Source organism: Leucoraja erinacea, chromosome 24 (genome assembly GCF_028641065.1).
Source record: "Leucoraja erinacea ecotype New England chromosome 24, Leri_hhj_1, whole genome shotgun sequence".
Classification (NCBI taxonomy): Eukaryota; Metazoa; Chordata; class Chondrichthyes; order Rajiformes; family Rajidae; genus Leucoraja; species Leucoraja erinaceus.
In genome coordinates, this window is record NC_073400.1 from 31,018,159 (window position 1) to 31,041,654 (window position 23,496).

Consider the following 23,496-nt stretch of genomic DNA (forward strand, 5'->3'; position numbering starts at 1 on the left):
AACGGGAATAGTCCCCGAGGATTGGCGTACTGCGCATGTTGTTCCATTGTTTAAAAAGGGTTCTAAGAGTAAACCTAGCAATTACAGACCTGTTAGTTTGACTTCAGTGGTGGGCAAATTAATGGAAAAGATACTTAGAGATAATATATATAAGCATCTAGATAAACAGGGTCTGATTAGGAACAGTCAACATGGATTTGTGCCTGGAAGGTCATGTTTGACTAATCTTCTTGAATTTTTTGAAGAGGCTACTAGGGAAATTGACGAGGGTAAGGCAGTGGATGTTGTCTATATGGACTTCAGTAAGGCCTTTGACAAGGTTCCTCATGGAAGGTTGGTTAAGAAGGTTCAACTGTTGGGTATAAATGCAGGAATAGCAAGATGGATTCAACAGTGGCTGAATGGGAGAAGCCAGAGGGTAATGGTGGATGGCTGTTTATCGGGTTGGAGGCAGGTGACTAGTGGGGTGCCTCAGGGATCTGTGTTGGGTCCTTTGTTGTTTGTCATGTACATCAATGATCTGGATGAAGGTGTGGTAAATTGGATTAGTAAGTATGCAGATGATACCAAGATAGGGGGTGTTGTGGATAATGAAGAGGATTTCCAAAGTCTACAGAGTGATTTAGGCCATTTGGAAAAATGGGCTGAAAGATGGCAGATGGAGTTTAATGCTGATAAATGTGAGGTGCTACACCTTGGCAGGACAAATCAAAATAGGACGTACATGGTAAATGGTAGGGAATTGAAGAATACAGTTGAACAGAGGGATCTGGGTATAACCGTGCATAGTTCCTTGAAGGTGGAATCTCATATAGATAGGGTGGTAAAGAAAGCTTTTGGTATGCTAGCCTTTATAAATCAGAGCATTGAGTATAGAAGCTGGGATGTAATGTTAAAATTGTACAAGGCATTGGTGAGGCCAAATCTGGAGTATGGTGTACAATTTTGGTCGCCCAATTATAGGAAGGATGGCAACAAAATAGAGAGAGTACAGAGGAGATTTACTAGAATGTTGCCTGGGTTTCAACAACTAAGTTACAGAGATAGGTTGAATAAGTTAGGTCTTTATTCTCTGGAGCGCAGAAGGTTAAGGGGGGGCTTGATAGAGGTCTTTAAAATGATGAGAGGGATAGACAGAGTTGATGTGGACAAGCTTTTCCCTTTGAGAATAGGGAAGATTCAAACAAGAGGACATGACTTCAGAATTAAGGGACAGAAGTTTAGGGGTAACATGAGGGGGAACTTCTTTACTCAGAGAGTGGTAGTGGTGTGGAATGAGCTTCCAGTGGAAGTGGTGGAGGCAGGTTCATTGGTATCATTTAAAAATAAATTGGATAGGCATATGGATGAGAAGGGAATGGAGGGTCATGGTATGAGTGCAGGCAGGTGGGACTAAGGGGGAAAAAAGTTGTTCGGCACGGACTTGTAGGGCCGAGATGGCCTGTTTCCGTGCTGTAATTGTTATATGGTTATACTCACACACACTCACACACAAACACCCACTCACACCCCCCACACACACAAGAATTGTAGTTGACCATCTCCCTTTAATAAAATGAAATAAAGTGAATTGTTTATTCAAAATTCATTAAAATAGTTTAACATAATACTGCATTAAACAGCAAGATTACATATTACTGTTTGACGATTTTTTTAAATTGCTACTTTGCAAGTTAACCTAGAATGGTAACACAAACCTTATAATACATCCTATGCTACATATTTTCCTCTTTGACTTCCCCTCTTTGCTGGGCTGATTCAACTGGTTTCTCTGAACGGCGACCATTCCTCGTTGTGGTCCGAGACTCAGCCTTGAGCGTTTAACTTTGTTCCTTAATGTGACCTTACCAGCGGATAACAGCACCGTCAAGGCAGTGATAATGTAGACGTTACCAAATCTCACCCCCTCCCCCCCCCGCCCGCCGAACACATCCCCAGTAAACATTCTCCCAAACCACCTCCTCTCCCCCTCCCATTGATCATGTGTCTTTGAATATGGCATGCATCACCGTAAGATTCCCATATGTAATACAGACTCTGCCCAAGACCGCAAATATGGTTGTGGATGTGGCCCAGTCCATTGCACAGACCACACTAGGTCTAGTTTAGTTTACTTTCCATACAGCGCGGAAACAGGCCCTTCGAACCCATCGGGTCTGCGCCGACCAGCGATCCCCATCACTAGCACTATCCCACACGCACACACACACGTGCATACACACACGCACACACACACACGCACGCACACACACACACACACGCACACACACACGCACACACACTTGGGGCAATTTGACAATTTTTTTAAACCGAAGCCAATCAACCTACAAACCTGCACGTCTTTGGAGTGCGGGAACAAACCAGGGAAAACCCGCGCAGGTCACGGGGAGAACGTGCAAACTCCACACATGCAGCACCCGTGGTCAGGATCGAACCCGGGTCTCCGGCGCTGTGATGGTCTAGATTTGAAACATGGACGTTGAGACGTGCGGTAAGGACACGTGCTTGCGGACCAGAGCTTTGTCAGAGTTCCGCACACCCAGCTCAATAATCACCGCATCTTCCACGTCGCATTGCATGCAAATATTGCAGAGCAAGTATTCTCTTAACATGCTCATAGTTTCCAAAAAAACAGAGATCAAAGCTAAACAAATGATGCGTTCCAGTACAACTGCCAACTCAGTCCAGCCCAACGTATGTGAACAAACTTCATGGTTTATGTAAACTTCAGTAAATCGGGCCAGATAATAGTGTAGGCGGGACATGTTGGTCGGCACGGCCAAATTGGGCCGAAGGGCCTGTTTCCACACTGTATGACACGTTAATCATTAATGTATCTCTTTCAGAGCAACTTTAAGCACCACTTATCTCTTAAACTGCTCCCTACGACTATCTTTGTGACCTGCTGCAACTCTATGTACACACTCACACACATACACTCACACATACACACTCACACACATACACACTCACCCACACACTCACACACACTCACTCTCTCACATTTGCACACTCTCACTCACATTTGCACACTCACTCACTCACACACATTCACATTCTCATTCACACACACACTCATGAGTCACACTTAAGACAGTCCACATTGCTAGAATAAAAAGAAAATTGGTATGATGTCAAAAGAGCTAAGGAAACAACCACTATGTCAGGTTCCAGATTCCTCAGTCTAGAACGCCCTAATTCCAAAACATTTAATGCTCAATAAAAGATCCAAAAGATAAACTAAAAATGATGCAACAAACTAACAATGGAGGCCGTCACGTGCTGCTGGGGTCAGGCCATGTGGCCGTCTAAAACATTTACTTTATACAGTGTCCAGGGTAAAAACGTCTCGAGGTATTATGTGACTGCAATTTTTAAAACCATGGATAGATGTCCTGAGGTGACTGCAGACACGTACACACGCGCGCACACATACACATGCGTGTACACACTCACACACACGCTCACATAAACAGACACACAGGGCAATGTTAAAGTCACAAAGCTGTGTGTGTACGGCCCGTGTAAGGCACGACACTCCCTCTACATTGTGGGGCAGGCGTAAGCAGCACCGTTATGATATTTTCTTTTCGATAAGAATAAGAGCGATGGGGCTTTATTTCTGAGGTGGCTAGTGCGGACGTGGTTCGGGCCAGTCGTACATCTCCCGTTACTCAGCACCCGTAACTAAACGCGGGGCAGGGGGGGGGAGGGAAGGCTCCAGTGACTAGTTTGCGCCTCTGACGTATCGAGTCTGACGTCTGTCAACCCCACCTCCTCAATCAACACCCGAGAAGTTCCCAACAGGTTGGAAACTTGGGAAAGGTCACCGTGGCCGACAGTCCTGACAGGGTGACTGCCTACCTCTCCCCCCCCCCCCCCCCCCCCGGCAACTGACACAACCCCCCCCCCCCCCCCCCCCCCCCCCCCCCACCCCCTTACAATTTCCGCGCAAATAAACCAGGTACGAAACACAAACAAAAACAAAATAGCAGCAACTGTCGTTAAACGATACATCTGTACAACACGAGCCCGTGATAGCAGCGCACACAGAAAATAAAACAAGAAAACAAAAATACAGATATAACTCCTCTCGTTCGCCGGCAGTAATGGGCACGGCGGCGTTTCTGCCGAGCTGTCGGGATAGCCGGGAGCGGCAAACTTCCCGATCGGAGTCTGAGCCGGGACGGGAGCAGAGAGACATCCCCTCCCTCCACCGCTAGCTGGTAAAGATTCGCTACTCCGCCACTTTTCTTGGAGTGAAACACAATTTCACGCCAGGAGAACATTTTATCAAAGAGCACGTGGGCGTCGAGATTAAATTTACTAAAAGCATCTCGATCGGGAGAACTATTTGTTTTCTAGGCACCGATTTTCCGGCAACTGGTGGTGATCTGGCACCTCCTGTAATCAATCCGGACAAAATTCCCAGATCTCCACCCCGACAGTGTGGCCCCCCCCCCCAGGCCAGAGAGCTCCGTCCCTTCCCCATCGGCAACTTTTCGGGCCTAGAGGCGGAATGTTCCAACCCTCTGTTGTTCCGCCAACCACGGATAATCCGGGCACTGCTCTGGAACCGAGGGGGCCGGCAAAATCGGCGGGTGGGCCCGGTTGTAAAGGCTGCGTGTGTGTGTGGACTCCCCCCAACCCAGGCTGGCTACAGAGTGGGAAAACTTGCATTAGGCAAGTTCAACGCAGCGTAAATATTCATCTCCGTTCCCCCCCAGCTTGGGAGAAAGAGATCAGCGTTCTCCCAGTGTCGTTCAGAGATGTCCCAAAGTCAAACCCCCATCACATCTCTCAATATCCGGCTGATTAGACGATTATCACACAACATACATGTCACGGGAGTCAATGGACAACTGACACGGTCTGGAGAGTGACTCACACACAGAGTGCTGGAGTAACTCAGCGGGTCAGGCAGCATCTGTGGAGAACATGGATAGGTGACATTTCACAGAGTGCTGGAGTAACTCAGCGGGTCAGGCAGAATTTATGGAGCTAAGGAAATAGGTAACATTTCGGGCCGAAACCCGTAAGGGTTTCAGCCCGAAACGTTGCCTATTTCCAGAAGGATTTTGGCCCGAAATGTTGCCTATTTCCTTCGCTCCATAGATGCTGCTGCACCATAACTGAGTGGGTCAGGCAGCATCTGTGGAGAACACGGATAGGTGACGTTTCACAGAGTGCTGGAGTAACTCAGCGGGTCAGGCAGCATCTGTGGAGAACATGGATAGGTGAGGTTTCACAGTGCTGGAGTAACGGGGTCGGCAGCATCTGTGGAGAACCTTTTCGGGTCGGACCCTTCATCAGACTGATTGGATTCGAGTTCCTCCAGCGTTTTGTGTTTTTATTTCTTGGTAAACCAGCATCTGCAGTTGCTTGTTTCTCCACCTATCACTCACCAGGCTGTGTCCTCCCCCCCTCCCCCTCCCCCCCCTCCCCCCCCTCCCCCATTTCACAGTATTTACCTCCACTACAATCCCGACCCTCAATGCCATTCCCTGCACAGATGCTGCCTGACCCGCTGGGTTACTCCAGCACTTTGTGCTTAGCTCTGTCCTGGGTGAATCAGCATCTGCAGTTCCTTGTCTCCACAGCACACACACACACACACTGCATGGTTTAGTTTAGTTCAGAGATACAGCGCAGAAACAGGCCCTTCGGCCCACCGAGTCCGCACCGACCAGCGATCCCCGCACACTAACACTATCCTACACACACTAAGGACAATGTTACATTCATACCAAGCTAACTAGCCTACAAACTGGGGGAAACTGGAGATCCCGGAATAAACGCACGCAGGTCACGGGAGAGAACGTACAAACTCGGTACAGACAAGCACCCGTGGTGGGGATGGAACCGGGGTCTCTGGCGCCGTGAGGCGGCAACTCTACCGCTGCGCCACCGTGCCACCTCGCTGTGCACTCAAACAGGCAAAACTGAAATATTGTCAACAATACACAAATTGAATACAGATCAGAACCACTTAGTTACAAATTAAATGGCTACTGATGGCTGTAAGTTAAAATATAAAGCAAGGATCTAGACCCGAAACGTCACCTATCCACAATCCCCCCCCACCCCCCACCCCCCGAGATGCTGCCTGACCCACTGAGTTACTCCAGCACTTTGCGTCTATCTTTTAGTACAAACCAGCAGCTGCAGTTCCTGCAGCAGCATCTATGTAGCGAAGGAAATAGGCAACGTTTCGGGCCGAAACGTTGCCTATTTCCTTCGCTCCATAGATGCTGCTGCACCCGCTGAGTTTCTCCAGCTTTTTTGTGTAACCTTCGATTCTCCAGCATCTGCAGTTCCTTCTTAAACATCTGCAGTTCCTTGTTTCTCCATATGTCCCCAACACACTCGAGTCTGACAGCATTGACACCTTGATGATCACAGCTAATATTACCCCATAATAGAATACTTTGTAAATCTCACAGTAGTTTAATTTAGAGGCATAAATTAAATCTCCTAAATAAATTAAAATTCTGAAAATGAGAAGATTTTTTCCCAAATAACTTTTATTTTTACGAGGATGTTTCCGTCTCCGCACTAGTATCTTTGCCCCGCTACGGGATCTTTGGTGCGGAGACGGAAGCCGGTTGCGGAAATGGGGCCGGGAATCACCCCGTGAATCTGCCCGTGACTGTACTATGGCATTTTCCTCGAGTGGCCGATCTTGCTCGCTGTAGGATCTTTGGTACAGGAATTAAAACTTCTGCCCCGATGACGTGTCAAAGCTCGAGTCTGCTTCAATGGAGCAGACAACTCAACAGTTCAAAACTTTCTCTTCCCCTCGCCTTCCCAGAACAAACTAAAAACTGTCAGTTCGGAATTATTAGCCGAGCGGAAACATTAGATCACGAGAAGAGCGCAAATTAAATCGGTAGAATTCGATTGGGTAGAGTTGCAGCCTCACAGCGCCGGAGACCCGGGTTCGATCCCGACTGCGCGTGCTTGTCTGTACGGAGTTTGCACGCTCTCCCCGTGACCCGCGTGGGTTTTCTCCGGGCGCTCCGGTTTCCTCCCACACTGTGCCCGAGACGTGCGGGTTTGTGGGTTGATCGACCCTCTGTAAATTGTCCCCAGTGTGTGTGGGATAGAACTAGTGTACAGATAATCGCTGGACGGCGCGGAACCGGTGGGTCGAAGGGCTTGCTCCCACGCTGCATCTCCAAACTAAACTCAGCGGAGGAGAGAGGAAACAGCTTCATTAAAATAAAGGAAAGCACTTGATGAGAGAGGGCGGCGTTTAGACAAGGTGTGAGTAGCAGTAAATATAACATTTAAAAACCATTTGGGCATGTTGGCCGGTGTGGGCAAGTTGGGCCGAAGGGCCTGTTTCCACGCTGTATCACTCTATAACTCCAGGTAAGTGGACAGGTACGGGAACAGGTGTGATAGAAATCACGACAGGCAGATAGAACCATCGTATCATCACGGACGGCACAGGAGCAATGGGCCGAATGGCCTGATCGGCTGCTGTATGCTCTAGAGTGGCTCTGGCTTTGGTTTTGAAGACTCAGCCACCCCCCCCCGCTCAAACCCTTTCCCATTCCCACCACTCCCACCTTCCATACTTGCTCTCCGGATTTCTCCGCTAGTCGGAGAAGAGAGTGGAACCACGGCTGAGACAGCTTTGTCCCGACCCCACACATGTCCTGGAAGATTCTTTTCACCCAGAGAGTTGTGAGTCTGTGGAATTCTCTGCCACAGAGGGCAGTGGAGGCCAATTCACTGGATGTATTCAAGAGAGAGTTAGATTTAGCTCTTCGGGCTAACGGAATCAAGTGATATGGGGAAAAGGAGAGGCCGGTTCTCTGGATACTTTCAAGAGAGAGCTAGATAGGGCTCTTAAAGATAGCGGAGTCAGGGGATATGGGGAAAAAGCAGGAACGGGGTACTGATTGTGGAACGTGGGCCTCTCCAGCAATGAGAAGTTCCTACAACTTTGAGTCACTCCACCAGATCAATGGCGAACTTTATAAAATCCACGCTGAATTTTCCCAACATATATATGGATGATCAGCCATGATCCTATTGAATGGCGGTGCTGGCTCGAAGGGCCGAATGGCCTACTCCTGCACCTATTGTCTATGTTTCTTCAACAGAACAAACGTTGAGCTTTTTTTGTGTGTTTTTTCCTTAAATTCGGGGCAGACACAACAGTTCGCTCCCGGGACAGTGGACGGAAAGTTCCGGAGAAGGAGTGCGGACAATATCCCATCGAACAAAACAAAGCAACCAGTGTGGTTAGTAGAACGAAGAGACAAGGATATGGGGAGGAGACGGGAGAACGGGGGTGGAAAAGGAAAAAGTTAGATCAGCCGTGAGAGTGAACAACGGAACAGACTCGAAGGGCCGAATGGCCCAATGCTACTCTGAATAAGTCTTAGGATCTAATGAACTACAGATGCTGGTTTACCAAAACAAACCATGTTCTCCACAGATGCTGCCCGACCCGCTGAGTTACTCCAGCACTCTTGTGAAACGCCACCTATCCATGTTCTCCACAGATGCTGCCTGACCCGCTGAGTTACTCCAGCACTCTGTGAAACGTCACCTATCCATGTTCTCCACAGAAGCTGCCTGACCCACTCAGTTATGGTGCAGCAGCATCTATGGAGCTAAGGAAATGGGCAACGTTTCGGGCCGAAATCCTTCTGGAAATAGGCAACGTTTCGGGCCGAAACCCATACGGGTTTCGGCCCGAAACGTTGCCTATTTCCTTAGCTCCATAGATGCTGCTGTACCCGCTGAGTTACTCCAGCACTCTATGAAACGTCACCTATCCATGTTCTCCACAGAAGCTGCCTGACCCGCTGAGTTACTCCAGCAATGAGAAGTTCCTACAACTTTGAGTCACTCCAACAGATCAATGGCGAACTTTATAAAATCCACGCTGAATTTTCCCAACATCAGCCAATGCAACATCCTTGCTTACAGGTGAGAATTTGAGGAGGTCGTTATATATATATATATACACACTGCGTCAGCTTAAAGCAGGTGACATTTTATTCGAACGTGTAGGAAGGAACTGCAGATGCTGGTTTAAACCGAAGGTAGACACAGAAACGCTGGAGTAACTCAGCGGGACAGGACAGGGAGCATCACTGGAGAGAAGGAATGGTTGACGTTTCGGGTCGAGACCCTTCTTCAGACTCCCAGGGAGTGAGGGGGGAGGGAGACACAGAGAGATGGAAGGGTAAGGTGTGAAAATTACAGATCAAAGGGGAGGACGATCGATGAAATGTAGAATAGTACATATTCTAACATTTGAGAACGCAGTATGATATGTATGAACATTTAACAGGGGATGTGGCAATCCATAAGCTTCGAGCCTCAATCTTATTGTCAGTAACTTGTTTGCTACAGTTGCCGTTTTGTTTTCACGCCCTTAAATATTATGTACAATCAGAACCTTGTAGATGACTGTGCAAAAACAAACCGACAAACTAATCTGTATATTACATAGATATATTCTTGTACATCAGCGTGCAAAATAGTTGCAGTCTGTTACTTGGGACATCTTAACTGAGAACATGGAGAAACAAGGAACTGCAGATGCTGAGTTACCGCCACAGAAAGAAAAAAAGACACAAAGTGCTGGAGTAACACAACCCCCTGCCAGGCAACATCTCTGGAGAAAGCGGTCCTCCAAAAATATTCCAAATGGAATTTAAACACTGGAGGTGCTCCCGACTTTGAAACGCCACCTCTATCCACGTTCTCCCGAGACACTGCCTGACCTGCTGAGTTACTCCAGCACTTTGTCATTTAAAAGAAATTGTATTAAAATGTCCCATTCATCAGAGTGGCTCCATTTAGCAAACTACGAGCCCTGATTTAAACCAGTCAGGGGACATCAAGTCTATGGGACAGGATTTCTTTGTTCCTATTTGTGGTTTTTTTGTGCAAGGCTTATATCCTTAAAATAGGTTTTCTTTTTAAATTACAAGACAATTGGTTTGAGGAGACAATCTTTGTGCAGCTCTTTGACTTTCCGTGCAGCCGAGGTGCCAGACATTATCAAACCAAATCAGTATTGGACAAGGAAGAGGAGAGCTGGCGAACAGCCACATAGTTTGGGGGGGGGGGGGGGGGGGGGGGGGGGGGGGGGGGGGGGGGGGGGGGGGGGGGGGTGACTCGTGAAGACGGATTATCCCAACATGCCAACTACACGCGTGTGGGCAGCAGAGTGGCAACGTGCTAGCTTCCTCCTGCATCAATCTCTCTCTCGCGCGGGCGCAAACACACACGCACACTCACGAGGGTTCACAGTCCACGGATGAATACGGCCTGTCTCCACAATCGGTTGTCGACTTCTGTTTCCGTTTGGGGTCCCGCGCGGCCAGCGTTTCCACCCCTCGTGGACCCCAAAAGAAATATGAAGGGAATTGTCGGCTGGCAATGGAGGAGGAGTGACCAGCTGAGTCAGGCCGCTGCCCCACGCGCGCACGCAAACACACACACACACACACGCGGCAGTCGGTCGGTCGGACGGACGGACGATGGATCACAGGTTGACGTCTCGCACGTCTGTGGGCGTGCTCGTGAGGTCTGGGTCGTGTACAGTCTTTGACATGGCTTGGTTCTGCTGCTGCTGGGACTGTTTTAAACTCTCTGTTAGAGCAGCTTCGATCTGTTCCTGGCAAGCCTTCAGGCAGTCCTGGAGGGGGCAGAAGAGAATACCCACGTTAGTTTTATTCTTGTTTGTAATTTAGAGACACAGCGTGGAAACAAAAGCCAGCGTTCGTTCCATCCCTGAGTGACTTGGGACTTGGCTCTTGTCCGATGAAGGTCCCGACCCGAAACGTCACCCATTCCTTCTCTCCAGAGATGCTGCCTGTCCCGCTGAGTTACTCCAGCACTCTGTGTCTACCTTCTGGATATTTAATCATTGTTTTCAATCAATATCAGTATTATTCGTCACCTTGAAGTACCAAGGTCTAAGCGGAAGCTCAGAGGGGATAGAGCCTTTTCTGTTGCTGCTCCGGCACTCTGGAACATCTTGCCGCTGCACAGACAGGCCCCTTCACTGTCCATCTTCAAATCCACCCTAAAAACTCATTTTTAGTCTCTGGCTTTCGACACTGGCTGAGACATTGCTCCTGTTTTTAGTGCTTTTAATGTCTTTTAATTTTAACTGTTTTATAGTCCTTTGTTTTACGGTTTTTAATGGTTTGTAATAACTTCTTGTCCATGAGTTCTCGTGTACAGCACTTTGTGGCAACTGTTGTTTAAAGTGCTTTATAAATAAAGTTATTATTATTATTATTATTATTATTACTTACACATAAAGTGCAAGTGAAATGAATTTGCCAGCAGTGGTACAATGAAAAACAACACACAATAAAATGTTTCTAGCTTTTCTCTTGAAAACTTGTAAGGGTGTGTTGGTGGTGTGTGTTTGTGTGTGCATGTGCGTGCGTGCGCGTACGTGTGTGTGCATGTGTGTGTGCATGCGTGTGTGAGTGCGTGTGTGCGCGTACGTGCGTGTGTGTGTGCGTGCATGTGCGTACGTGCGTGTGTGTGTGTGCGTGCGTGCGTACGTGTGTACATGCGTGTGTACGTGCGTGAGTGCGTGTGTGTGCGTACGTGCGTGAGTGTGTGCGTACTTGCGTGTGTACGTGTGTGTGAGTGCGTGCGTGTGTGTGTACGTGCGTGTGTGTGCGTGTACGTGTGTGTGTGTGTGCGTGAGTGTGTACGTGTGTGTGCGTGTGTGTGTGTGTGCGTGTGTACGTGCGTGTGTGTGTGCGTGCGTGTGTGTGTGTGCGTACGTGCGTGCGTGTGTGTGTGTGTGCGTACGTGCGTGTGTGTGTGCGTACGTGCGTGTGTGCGAGTGTGCGTGTGTACGTGCGTGTGTGTGTGCGTACGTGTGTGTGTGTGCGTGCGTGTACGTGCATGCGTATTACCCAGGGTAGCTGACATGTACAGGCCCAGTGACCACAACATGCTTGGCTGTCTATCTAGTGAACGACTCAGCTGCCCCACCACACATTTCCCTGCTCGCTTTATGTTTTTTACAAGAAAGCGTCTTAAAACGCCTTTTTCTTCCCCCACGCTGACTATTCTCACAGCTCGTTGACTCCACATTCGCAGAAGCGGTGACTAAACTCACCAGATCGTGTAGGCGCCCCTGACATGTGAATCACCACCTTGCAGAGCAGCACAAACCACGTTTACAATGAGTTGGCGGCCGGAGAGGTCACAGAACAACGCTGACCTTTTCCAGTTCACCCGACCTGTTTAAAGTTTCATTTTGTTCCATCGTCACGTGCACCACCAAGGTGCCGTGAAAAGGTTTTTAAGACTATTATAGACAATAGGTGCAGGAGCAGGCCATTCGGCCCATCAGGAGCCAGCACCGCCATTCAATGTGATCATGGCTGATCATCCACAATCAGTACCCCGTTCCTGCCTTCTCCCCATATCCCCTGACTCCGCTATCTTTAAGAGCCCTATCCAGCTCTCTCTTGAAATTATCCAGAGAACCGGCCTCCACCGCCCTCTGAGGCAGAGAATTCCACAGACTCACCACTCTCCGTGAGAAAAAGTGTTTCCTCGTCTCCGTTCTAAATGGCTTACCCCTTATTCTTAAACTGTGGCCCCTTGTTCTGGACTCCCCCAACATCGGGAACGTGTTTCCTGCCTCTAGCGTGTCCAAACCCTTAACAATCTTATATGTTTCGATCTTATACATTCCTTCCCTCCAGAGATGCTGCCTGTCCCGCTGAGTGCCTCCAGGAATTCTAAATGCTCAAAGTACTAACCACACAGCGGAGGAAGTGGTAAATTTAAATAGATACTTCAATATGTCATTACTAAGAATTCTCACCTCTCTGGGCCAGTGGAAACAGGCCTTATAGCATCTATCGAACTGAAACATTAGTTAATAGTCAACTCACCACTTATCCACAAACAGGAAGTTTAGTTTAGAGATACAGCGCGGAAACAGGCCCTTCGGCCCACCGGGGCCCTGCCGGCCAGCGATCCCCGCACATTACTTCCCGAACAATGAAAGGGCCGGATAGAGTGGACGTGGAGAGGATGTTTCCGCTAGTGGGAGAGTCTAGGACCTCCGAGGTCACGGATGCAGAATAAAAGGATGTTCCTTTAGGAAGGAGATGAGGAGGAATTTATCTCACCAGAGGGTGGTGAATCTGCAGAATGATTTGCTACAGAAGGCTGTGGAGGCCAAGTCAGTGGATATTTTGTTAAGGCGGAAATAGGTAGATTCTTGATTAGTCAGCGGTTATGAGGAGTAGGCAGGAGAATGGGGTTGGGAGGGAGAGTTAGATCATCCATGATTGAATGGTGGAGTAGACTTGATGGGCCGAATGGCCTCATTCTTCTCCTATCACTTATGATAGATACATAGAACATAGATACATAGAAAATAGGTGCAGGAGTAGAGGCCATTCGAGCCTGCACTAGCACCGCCATTCAATATGATCATGGCTGATCATCCAACTCAGTATCCCGTACCTGCCTTCTCTCCATACCCCCGACAAAAATGCTGGAGACACTCAGCGGGTGAGGCAGCATTTATGGAGCGAAGGACTTTGGGTCGAGAGCTTTAAGGGTGAGGCAGCATCTATGGAGCAAAGGAATAGGTGACGTTTCGGGTCGAGACCCGGAAGGGTCTCGACCCGAAACGTCACCTATTCCTTCGCTCCATAGATGCTGCCTCATCCACTGAGTTTCTCCAGCATTTTTGTTGGACCAATGTTCAGAACATAGAACATAAAACAGTCCAGCGCAGGAACAGGCCCTTCAGCCCACAATATCCGCGCCGAACATGATGCCTGCAAACAGGGCACAGAGTGCTGGAGTAACTCAGCGGGTCAGGCAGCATCTGTGGAAAACATGGATAGGTGACGTTTCACAGAGTGCTGGAGTAACTCAGCGGGTCAGGCAGCATCTGTGGGGAACATGGATAGGTGACGTTTCACAGAGTGCTGGAGTAACTCAGCGGGTCAGGCAGCATCTGTGGAGAACATGGATAGGTGACGTTTCACAGAGTGCTGGAGTAACTCAGCGGGTCAGGCAGCATCTGTGGAGAACGTGGATAGGTGACGTTAACACTGAAGAAGGATCCCGACCCGAAACGTCATCCATCCACGTCCTCCACAGATGCTGCCTGACCCGCTGAGTTACTCCAGCACTTTTGTGTATTTAAAAAAAATATTTCCATCCTGGGAAAAAGATTTTGACTGTCCAGCCTGGGTCAGAATCGACTTTCCAAAGGGCTATTAAAAGAAAGGAAGCAAGGGACTGCAGATGCTGGTTTACAGTTAAAGACACAATGTGCTGGAGTAACTCAGCATCTCTGGAGAACGTGGACAGGTGACGTTTCGGACGGGGACCCTTCTTCAGACGGAAGAGTTTACAAAAAAAAAAGAGACAAAGTGCTGGAGTAACTCAGCGGGTCATCTGTGGAGAACAGCGAATTTGATGAAGGGTCCCCGATCCAGAAGCGTCACCTGGATAGACTCGGCTTGTACTCGCTAGAATTCAGAAGATTGAGGGGGGATCTTATAGAAACTTACAAAATTCTTAAGGGGTTGGACAGGCTAGATGCAGAAAGATTGTTCCCGATGTTGGGGGGAAGTCCAGAACTAGGGGTCACAGTTTGAAGATAAGGGGGAAGTCTTTTAGGACCGAGATGAGAAAAACATTTTTCACACAGAGAGTGGCGAATCTGTGGAATTCTCTGCCACTGAAGGTAGTTGAGGCCACACAGTTCATTGGCTATATTTAAGAGGGAGTTAGATGTGGCCCTTGTGGCTAAAGGGACCAGGGGGTATGGAGAGAAGGCAGGTATGGGATACTGAGTTGGATGATCAGCCATGATCATATTGAATGGCGGTGCTGGTTCGAAGGGCCGAATGGCCTACTCCTGCACCTATTTTCTATGTTTCTATGAAAGCTAGGGCATAGGAAATAGGCAACGTTTCGGGCCGAACCCCTTCGGGATTCGGCCCGAAACGTTGCCTATTTCCTTCGCTCCATAGCTACTGCTGCACTACTGAGTTGGATGATCAGCCATGATCATATTGAATGGCGGTGCAGGCTCGAAGGGCCGAATGGCCTCTACTCCTGCACCTATTGTCTATGTTTCTGTCCACGTGATGCTGCCTGAGCCACTGAGTTACTCCGGCACTTTGAGTCCTTTATTTAAAAGGCTGATGGTACCCGCCAGACACCACCATAGACGGCAGCCTCCCGCACATCTGCTGCCTTTGGTGGTGAGCTAAGGTACAACAAACATCTACTGATTTGGCCGGTGTCTGTAACTCGAGACGGGGACCCGGATTCCTTTCTCCCGCTGCCCGCCATTGTGCGCCATTTACTTCTGGGTTTCGAAAACTGCTACTCTTCAACTGCGTCGTGCCTTTTCCTTTCCTCCCCCCCCCCCCCCCCCCCCCCCCCCCGTCTAATCTTCGACAGCGAGGAGGAGGCCCTCAGGCTCCTCAGATTCCCTCAGGCCATCAGACTACTCAACACACTTAAGAAAATTCCACGAACAGCACCCAAACAAAGACAAACAAACTGTGAAAATAACTTTGGCTCAATGTCCCCAGTCCGAAAATTTGCACTTTTTCCATATTGCACCTTTCATTGTTGCACCCTTAAAGTTTACCTCAAAGTTTTTGCTGCATTTAGGCACACTGTGAATATTTTAATATTTTAAATAATGTAATGTCTATTGTCTATTATTATTGGTATGTTGTCTGTCTGTGTGTTTTTAATATTGCTTGCACATTTGGAGTATGGGGAAACGTAATTTCGATCCTCTGTGTAGCTACTGTTGCATAAGAGGGCCTGAGAACATCGGGTTGGCTGAGGAGGCCACATATAGACCCCGACCTCGGGTGGACTACGAGGGGGAGGCCTGGATATTTTTAGTGCCTTCCCTCACAGTGAATTCTGCTGTGGGGGGACGTTTCATGTTGATTTCTATAGTGTACTGTTCTGTGTCTTTTTTCTTTTTTCTCTTTTTTTGTTTTGTATGGATATATTGGCATTTGATCTGTTCAATTAATTTAATCAATCTCTGTAAAGCACTTTGGTTCAAATACTGGTTTTGTTGAAAAGTGCTATATAAGTAAAGATTATTATTATTATTATTATTATTAATTGAATTGATAATAAAGTTTACTTTGAACTTTGAGGGGGGGGGGGGGGGGGGAATAATCCTCAGAAGGGGGAGAAGTTTTAATGAAAAAAAAATGCCAGTCTCGCCAGAGTGCAGGTAGGAGCCCAGCGCGAGCTGTATAGAGTTTTCGACAGCGCGCGGGGAGATGAAAGGCGAGGGAACAAAGCCGCTATGTGGTAAACTCACCCCTCTCTTTCTCCCGCACGCTGAATAGCAGAACAAGAGGCTTTGAGGGACGCTGCATTATAATTGGTTCCAATTACCGCGATCAAAGGAACAGCAGGAAAGCGGACTCCCCTGCAGCCCGCACCACAGCGCTCCAATCCCACCCTCACCCACATACATCCACATGTGCTTTTGGAAAAAAGAAAAAAAAAATCAAACGTACCGAGTCGCAGAAGCAGATGAAACCAACGCAAGTATTACAACATTCTGAAAGGGGTTGGGACAGGCTGGATGCAGGAAGATTGTTCCCGATGTGTTTCAGAAGGAACTGCAGATGCTGGAACATCGAAGGTACACAAAAAAGCTGGAGAAACTCAGCGGGTGCAGCAGCATCTGTGGAGCGAAGGAAATAGGCAACGTTTCGGGACGAAACCCGGAAGGGTTTCGGCCCGAAACGTTACCTATTTCCTATAGTGGAGATTGTTCAACTCTGAAGCAAATATCACAGAGCAGATCTATGATATTTGGTCTGAAGAAGGGTTTCGGCCCGAAACGTCGCCTATTTCCTTCGCTCCATAGATGCTGCTGCACCCAGCTGAGTTTCTCCAGATTGTTCCCGATGTTGGGGAAGTCCAGAACAAGGTTGTCACAGTTTAAGGATACGGGCTATTAGGACCCTAATCTCCTAATGGTCTCCTAATCTGAGGAAAGATATTCTTGCCATAGAGGGAGTACAGCGAAGGTTCACCAGACTGATTCCTGGGATGTCAGGACTTTCATATGAAGAAAGACTGGATAGACTTGGTTTATACTCTCTAGAATTTAGGAGATTGAGAGGGGATCTTATAGAAACTTACAAAATTCTTAAGGGGTTGGACAGGCTAGATGCTGGAAGATTGTTCCCGATGTTGGGGAAGTCCAGGACAAGGGGTCACAGCTTAAGGATAAGGGGGAAATCCTTTAAAACCGAGATGAGAAGAACTTTTTTCACACAGAGTGGTGAATCTCTGGAACTCTCAGCCGCAGAGGGTAGTCGAGGCCAGTCCATTGGCTATATTTAAGAGGGAGTTAGATGTGGCCCTTGTGGCTAAGGGGATCAGGGGGTATGGAGAGAAGGCAGGTACGGGATACTGAGTTGGATGATCAGCCATGATCATATTGAATGGCGGTGCAGGCTCGAAGGGCCGAATGGCCTGCTCCTGCACCTATTGTCTATGTTTCTAAGTACAATCTCCCCATCTCACTTCTTTTAGGCTTGATGGGCCGAATGGCCTCATTCAGCATAATCAAGGGCCAGTCATAGAACTTCTGAATATGAGAGTCGGGAAAGGGCTTGGTCAGGATAAATTGGAGAAGCATTTTAGTTTCATGAGACACAACCGCAGGTGCTGGTTTACAAAGAAAGACAAAGTGCTGGAGTAACTAAGTGTGAAGAGTCCTGACCCGAAACGATGGGGAGAAGTCAGGAACGGGGTACTGATTGTGGACGATCAGCCATGTTCACATTGAATGGCGGTGCTGGCTCGAAGGGCCGAATGGCCTACTCCTGCACCTATTGTCTGTTGTCACCTATCCATGTTCTCCACAGATGCTGCCTGACCTGCTGAGTTACTCCAGCACTCTGTGAAACGTCATCTATCCATGTTCTCCACAGAAGCTGCCTGACCCACTCAGTTATGGTGCAGCAGCATCTATGGAGCTAAGGAAATAGGCAACGTTTCGGGCCGAAACCCTTCTGGAAATAGGCAACGTTTCGGGCCGAAACCCTTGTGGGTTTCGGCCCGAAACGTTGCCTATTTCCTTAGCTCCATAGATGCTGCCTGACCCGCTGAGTTACTCCAGCACTCTGTGAAACGTCACCTATCCATGTTCTCCACAGATGCTGCCTGACCCAATGAGTTACTCTGGCACTATTCCCCCCCCCCCCCCCCCCCCCCCCCTTTTTTGAACAGACCACTTGCTAGTAAATAGGATTAGCATAGCAGAGATAGGTAATTGAGTGTCTACATCAAATCGATGGGCTGAATGGCCTGCTGAGTTACTCCACCCATCTGTGCACTTCACTGTACTTGTTTACAGAGTGCTACAATTGAGGATCTCGACCCGAAACGCCACCCATTCCCTCTCTCCACAGATGCGGCCTGTCCCGCTGAGTTCCCGGGGATCGCTGGTCAGAGTTTTCTGCGCTGTATCTCTAAACCAAAGTAAACTGTGAACATTTTCAAAGTATTCTATTATGGGGTAAATGCTGCAAAAAATATCAGCAGCGATAATCAAACATAGAAAATAAGTGCTGGAGTAGGCCATTCGGCCCTTCGAACCTGCACCGCCATTCGATATGATCATGGCTGATCATCCAACTCATAATCCCATCCCTGCCTTCTCTCCATACCCCCTGATCCCTTTAGCCACAAGGGCCACATCTAACTCCCTTTTAAATATAGCCAATGAACTGGCCGCAACTACCCTCTGCGGCAGAGAGTTCCAGAGATTCACCACTCTCTGTGTGAAAAAAGTTCTTCTCATCTCGGTTTTAAAGGATTTCCCCCTTATCCTTAAGCTGTGACCCCTTGTCCTGGACTTCCCCAACATCGGGAACAATCTTCCTGCATCTAGCCTGTCCAACCCCTTAAGAATTTTGTAAGTTTCTATAAGATCCCCCCTTAATCTTCTAAATTCTAGCGAGTACAAGCCGAGTCTATCCAGTCTTTCTTCATATGAAAATCCTGCCATCCCAGGAATCAGTCTGGTGAACCTTCTCTGTACCTGTAGATTGATTTGTGTAAGAAGGAACTGCAGATGCTGGTTTGAACCGAGGGTAGACACAAAATGCTGGAGTAACTCAGCGGGTCAGGCAGCATCTCTGGGGAGAAGGGATGGGCGATGTTTCGGGTCGAGACTCGTAGATTCCTGGCTGCGGACCTACCAGCTCGGTGCAGGTGATCTTGGCGAGGAGTTCGGTCAGAGAGTCCTCAGTGTGATCGCTGCAGGTGATGCCCAGACCACGGATGGCCGCAGCAATGCTCCCGGTTGCGATCATCGAGGGTGGGTACATGGCGAAGTTGAAATCTGAAACAGGAGCGCAAAACAGTAGGTCATGCATGGAGTGATACAGTGTGGAAACAGGCCCTTCGGCCCAACTTGCCCACGCCGGCCACCGCTCGCTCTGTAGGCCCTGCCCTTGTTCAACGTCCCAAAAACGCATCAACGCACACTTCTTTTTTTTTTTTTTTTTAATAATTTCATTTATTAGTAGTGTACATTGCAATAATATAAGCCAAAACTAACTTAATACATTTCTTGTACCACTTCATATTTTAAACTTTAAAAAGAAGTGAGATGGGATAGTGGTAGGGACTTTGACTCTGACATCGGGAGGAGTGCAGAGGAGAGACAAGACTTTGCCTTCCATCACAGTGAGGAGGAGATTCACTGGGATGGATGTTTGTGTGAATTGTGTTGTGTCTTGGTTCTTTTTCTTGTGTGTATGACTGCAGAAACCAAATTTCGTTTGAACCTCAAGACCCTTAGACACAAAAAATTTGGGGGAAAAAAGCCATAGAAAAGGAAAAGGAGAAAAAGACAGAAGATATGTTAAAATCTGAGGAAGGACATTATTGCCATAGAGGGAGTACAGAGACGGTTCACCAGACTGATTCCTGGGATGTCAGGACTGTCTTATGAAGAAAGACTGGATAGACTTGGTTTATACTCTCTAGAATTTAGGAGATTGAGAGGGGATCTTATAGAAACTTACAAAATTCTTAAGGGGGTTGGACAGGCTAGATGCAGGAAGATTGCTCCCGATGTTGGGGAAGTCCAGGACAAGGGGTCACAGCTTAAGGATAAGGGGGAAAATTCTTTAAAACCGAGATGAGAAGAACTTTTTTCACACAGAGAGTGGTGAATCTCTGGAACTCTCTGCCACAGAGGGCAGTCGAGGCCAGTCCATTGGCTATATTTACGAGGGAGTTAGATGTGGCCCTTGTGGCTAAAGGGGATCAGGGGGTATGGAGAGAAGGCAGGTACGGGATACTGAGTTGGATGATCAGCCATGATCATATTGAATGGCAGTGCAGGCTCGAAGGGCCGAATGGCCTACTCCTGCACCTAATTTCTATGTTTCTAATGATATATTTGTGGCTGTTTCCGAGCCTCACTTGTTAATCGACTCTTTAGACGTTAGAGATACAGTGCGGAAACAGGCCCTTCAGCCCACCGTGTCCGCGCTGACCAGCGATCGCCCCGCACGCTAATACTATCCCACGCACAATTTTAGCAAAGCCAATTAACCTACAAACCTGCACGTCTTTGGAGTGTGGGAGGAAACCGGATCACCCGGAGAAAACCCACGCAGGTCACGGGGAGAGCGTACAAACTCCACACACAAGACAGCGCCCGTAGTCAGGATCGAACCCGGGTCTCTGGCGCTATCAAGCAGCAACTCTAACTGTTGTGAGAAATCCTACCACTGAGTTGTAGAGTCACACCCGCCTAGAAACAGGCCCTTCGGCCCAACTTGTCCACGATGCCCCATCTACACTAGTCCGACCTGCCCACGTTTGGCCCATATCTCTCTCTAAACATTTCCTATCCATGAACCTGTCTATCAAACATCCCCTTTTCCTGCAATAAAACCACACAAAATGTCAAAGGATTACCTGTGGCACACATGGCGATGAAAGTTTGACTGTGTTTCTTGATAAGTTCCAGGCTGTCTGTCAGAAAGGACAACTTCCCCAGGATGTGTTCAATGAAATCGTTCGGAGTTGTCACAGACAGGTCCCACTTCAGTTTGCCAAGGACAACTATCTCCCAGTCCTGGGGATGAGAAGAAAGTAATTAACACATGACCTCCTGCTCCGCCACCCCTCCCCCATCGCTCAAGATGGCGGCCAACACAGGCGACAAAGATGGCGGGCAACGCAAGCGTTCAAGATGGCGGCCAACGCAGGCATTCAAGATGGCGGCCGACACAGGCATTCAAGATGGCGGCCAACACAAGCATTCAAGATGGCGGCCAACACAGGCATTCAAGATGGCGGCCAACACAGGCATTCAAGATGGCGGCCAATGCAAGCGTTCAAGATGGCGGCCAACACAGGCATTCAAGATGGCGGCCAACGCACAGACGTGGATCTACAATCACGCACGACGATCTCTCCACACTTTCCAACCTCTACTCCAACGGCAGCATTACGTATTTTATCTATGCCCCTCTTCAGCCCTGAACTACGAGTCTACCTCGTTCTTTCCATCTACACCTCACGCTGCCTCGGCAAGGCCAGCAGCATCATCAAGGACCAGTCTCACCCCCGGTCACTCCCTCTTCTCCATCGGGCAAGAGGTACAGAAGTGTGAAAACTAACGCACACCTCCAGATTCAGGGACAGTTTCTTCCCGGCTGTTATCAGGCAACTGAAGCATCCTCCCACAACCAGAGAGCGGTCCTGAACTACTATCTACCTCAGTTCGTGACCCTCGGACTATCCTTGATCAGACTTTACTGGTTTTACCTTGCACTAAACGTTATTTAGGTTATTCCCTTTATCCTGTATCTGTACACTGTGGATGGCTCGATTGTAATCATGTATTGTCTTTCCGCTGACTGGATAGCACGCAACAAAAGCCTTTCACTGTACCTCGGTACACGTGGCAATAAACTAACGACAAACTAATTTCCTCCACAAAGTCTCAGCGTATCGGTACAAGATTCGGTCAACTCTTGGTGTCTGTGTACCTGTTCTCCTGTGACTGTCACTATAGAGTCTGAAGAAGTTCCCCAGACCCAAACCGTCACCCGTCCTTGTTCCCCCAGAGGTGCTGCCTGCCCCGCCGAGCAACTCCAGCACTCTGTACCCATCTACTACACAGGAGCTGCTGCCTCACAGCAGCAGAGTCCCGGGTTCGATCCTGACCTCGGGTGCCAGCTGTGGGCAACCGCAAGTTCTCCCCGGGACCGCGTGGGTTTCATCCGGGTGCACCTGGCTCACAGAGCAGCACAGCATTAGAGCAGGCCCTTCGGCCCACCATATCCATGTTGAACACGACGCCAAGCCTGAAGACTGCAACGTCCAGGTTCAGGAATAACTACTTCCCCACAACCATTAAACTTGGCTCGGACAAAACTCTAAACATTAATATATTTATATAATGGTATATGGACACACTGCTCTGTTCTGTATTCATGCCGACTGTGTTCTGTTGTGCTGAAGCAAAGCAAGAATTTCATTGTCCTATCAGGGACACATGACAATAAACTCACTTGAATCTTGACTCCATCCACCTTCAGTGGTCCATATCCCTCCATATCCATGTGCCTATCCACAAGCCTCTTAAATGCCAACAACTGTACCAGCCTCCACCACCACTGCCCCTGGCAGCGCGTTCCAGGCACCCACCACTCACTAGGTGACAAACATGCCCCGCACACCTCCTATAAACTTTGTCCCCCCTCATCTTAAATCTACGCCCTGCTGGGAAAATGGTTCTGACTACCTACTCCTGTCTAACATAGACAATAGGTGCAGGAGTAGGCCATTCGGCCCTTCATGCCAGCACCGCCATTCAATGTGATCATGGCTGATCATCCCCAATCAGTACCCCGTTCCAGCCTCCTTCCCATATCCCTTGATTCCGTTAGCCCTATCTAGCTCTCTCTTGAAATCACTCAGTGAATTGGCCTCCACTGCCTTCAGTGGCAGAGAATCCCACAGATTCACAACTCTCTGGGTGAAAAGGGTTTTCCTCATTTCAGTCCTAAATGGCCGACACCTTATTCTTAAACTGTGTGTGACCCCTGGTTCTGGACTCCCCGAACATCGGAAACATTTTTCCTGCATCTAGCCTGTCCAATCCCTTAAGAATCGTATTTGTTTCCATAGGATCCCCGCTCATCCTTCTAAATTCCAATGAATACAAGCCCAGTCGCCCCACTCTTTCATATGTCAGTCCCGCCATCCTAGCAGTTAACCCCATTGAACCTACGCTGCACTCCCTTAATAGCAGGAATGCCCGCTTCTGGACTCCCCCAACATCGGGAACATTTTTCCTGCATCTAGCCTGTTCAATCCCTTAAGAATTTTATATGTTTCTATAAGATCCCCTCATCCTTCTAAATTCCAGTTTTGTGCGGGTGTCAGGGGTTATGGGGAGAAGGCAGGAGA

General features: G+C 48.5%; 1 protein-coding gene across 2 annotated transcripts in view; it reads right to left on the reverse strand.

Moving 5' to 3' along the window:
• Positions 1-1,550: 1,550 nt before the first annotated feature.
• Positions 1,551-23,496, reverse strand: part of ccnd3 (cyclin D3) — a 30,360-nt gene continuing 8,414 nt past the window's right edge. The window contains exons 3-5 of one of the 2 annotated variants that reach the window (XM_055654975.1): positions 20,992-21,151; positions 19,257-19,399; positions 1,551-1,843 (exon numbers count right to left, since the gene is read on the reverse strand). In XM_055654975.1, the coding sequence (XP_055510950.1) occupies positions 1,679-1,843; positions 19,257-19,399; positions 20,992-21,151 (468 nt within the window). In that variant the 3' untranslated portion in view covers positions 1,551-1,678. Of the gene's footprint in view, positions 1,844-8,996; positions 10,673-19,256; positions 19,400-20,991; positions 21,152-23,496 lie in introns of those variants that run through there. The other variant, XM_055654976.1, reaches the window with a different exon arrangement.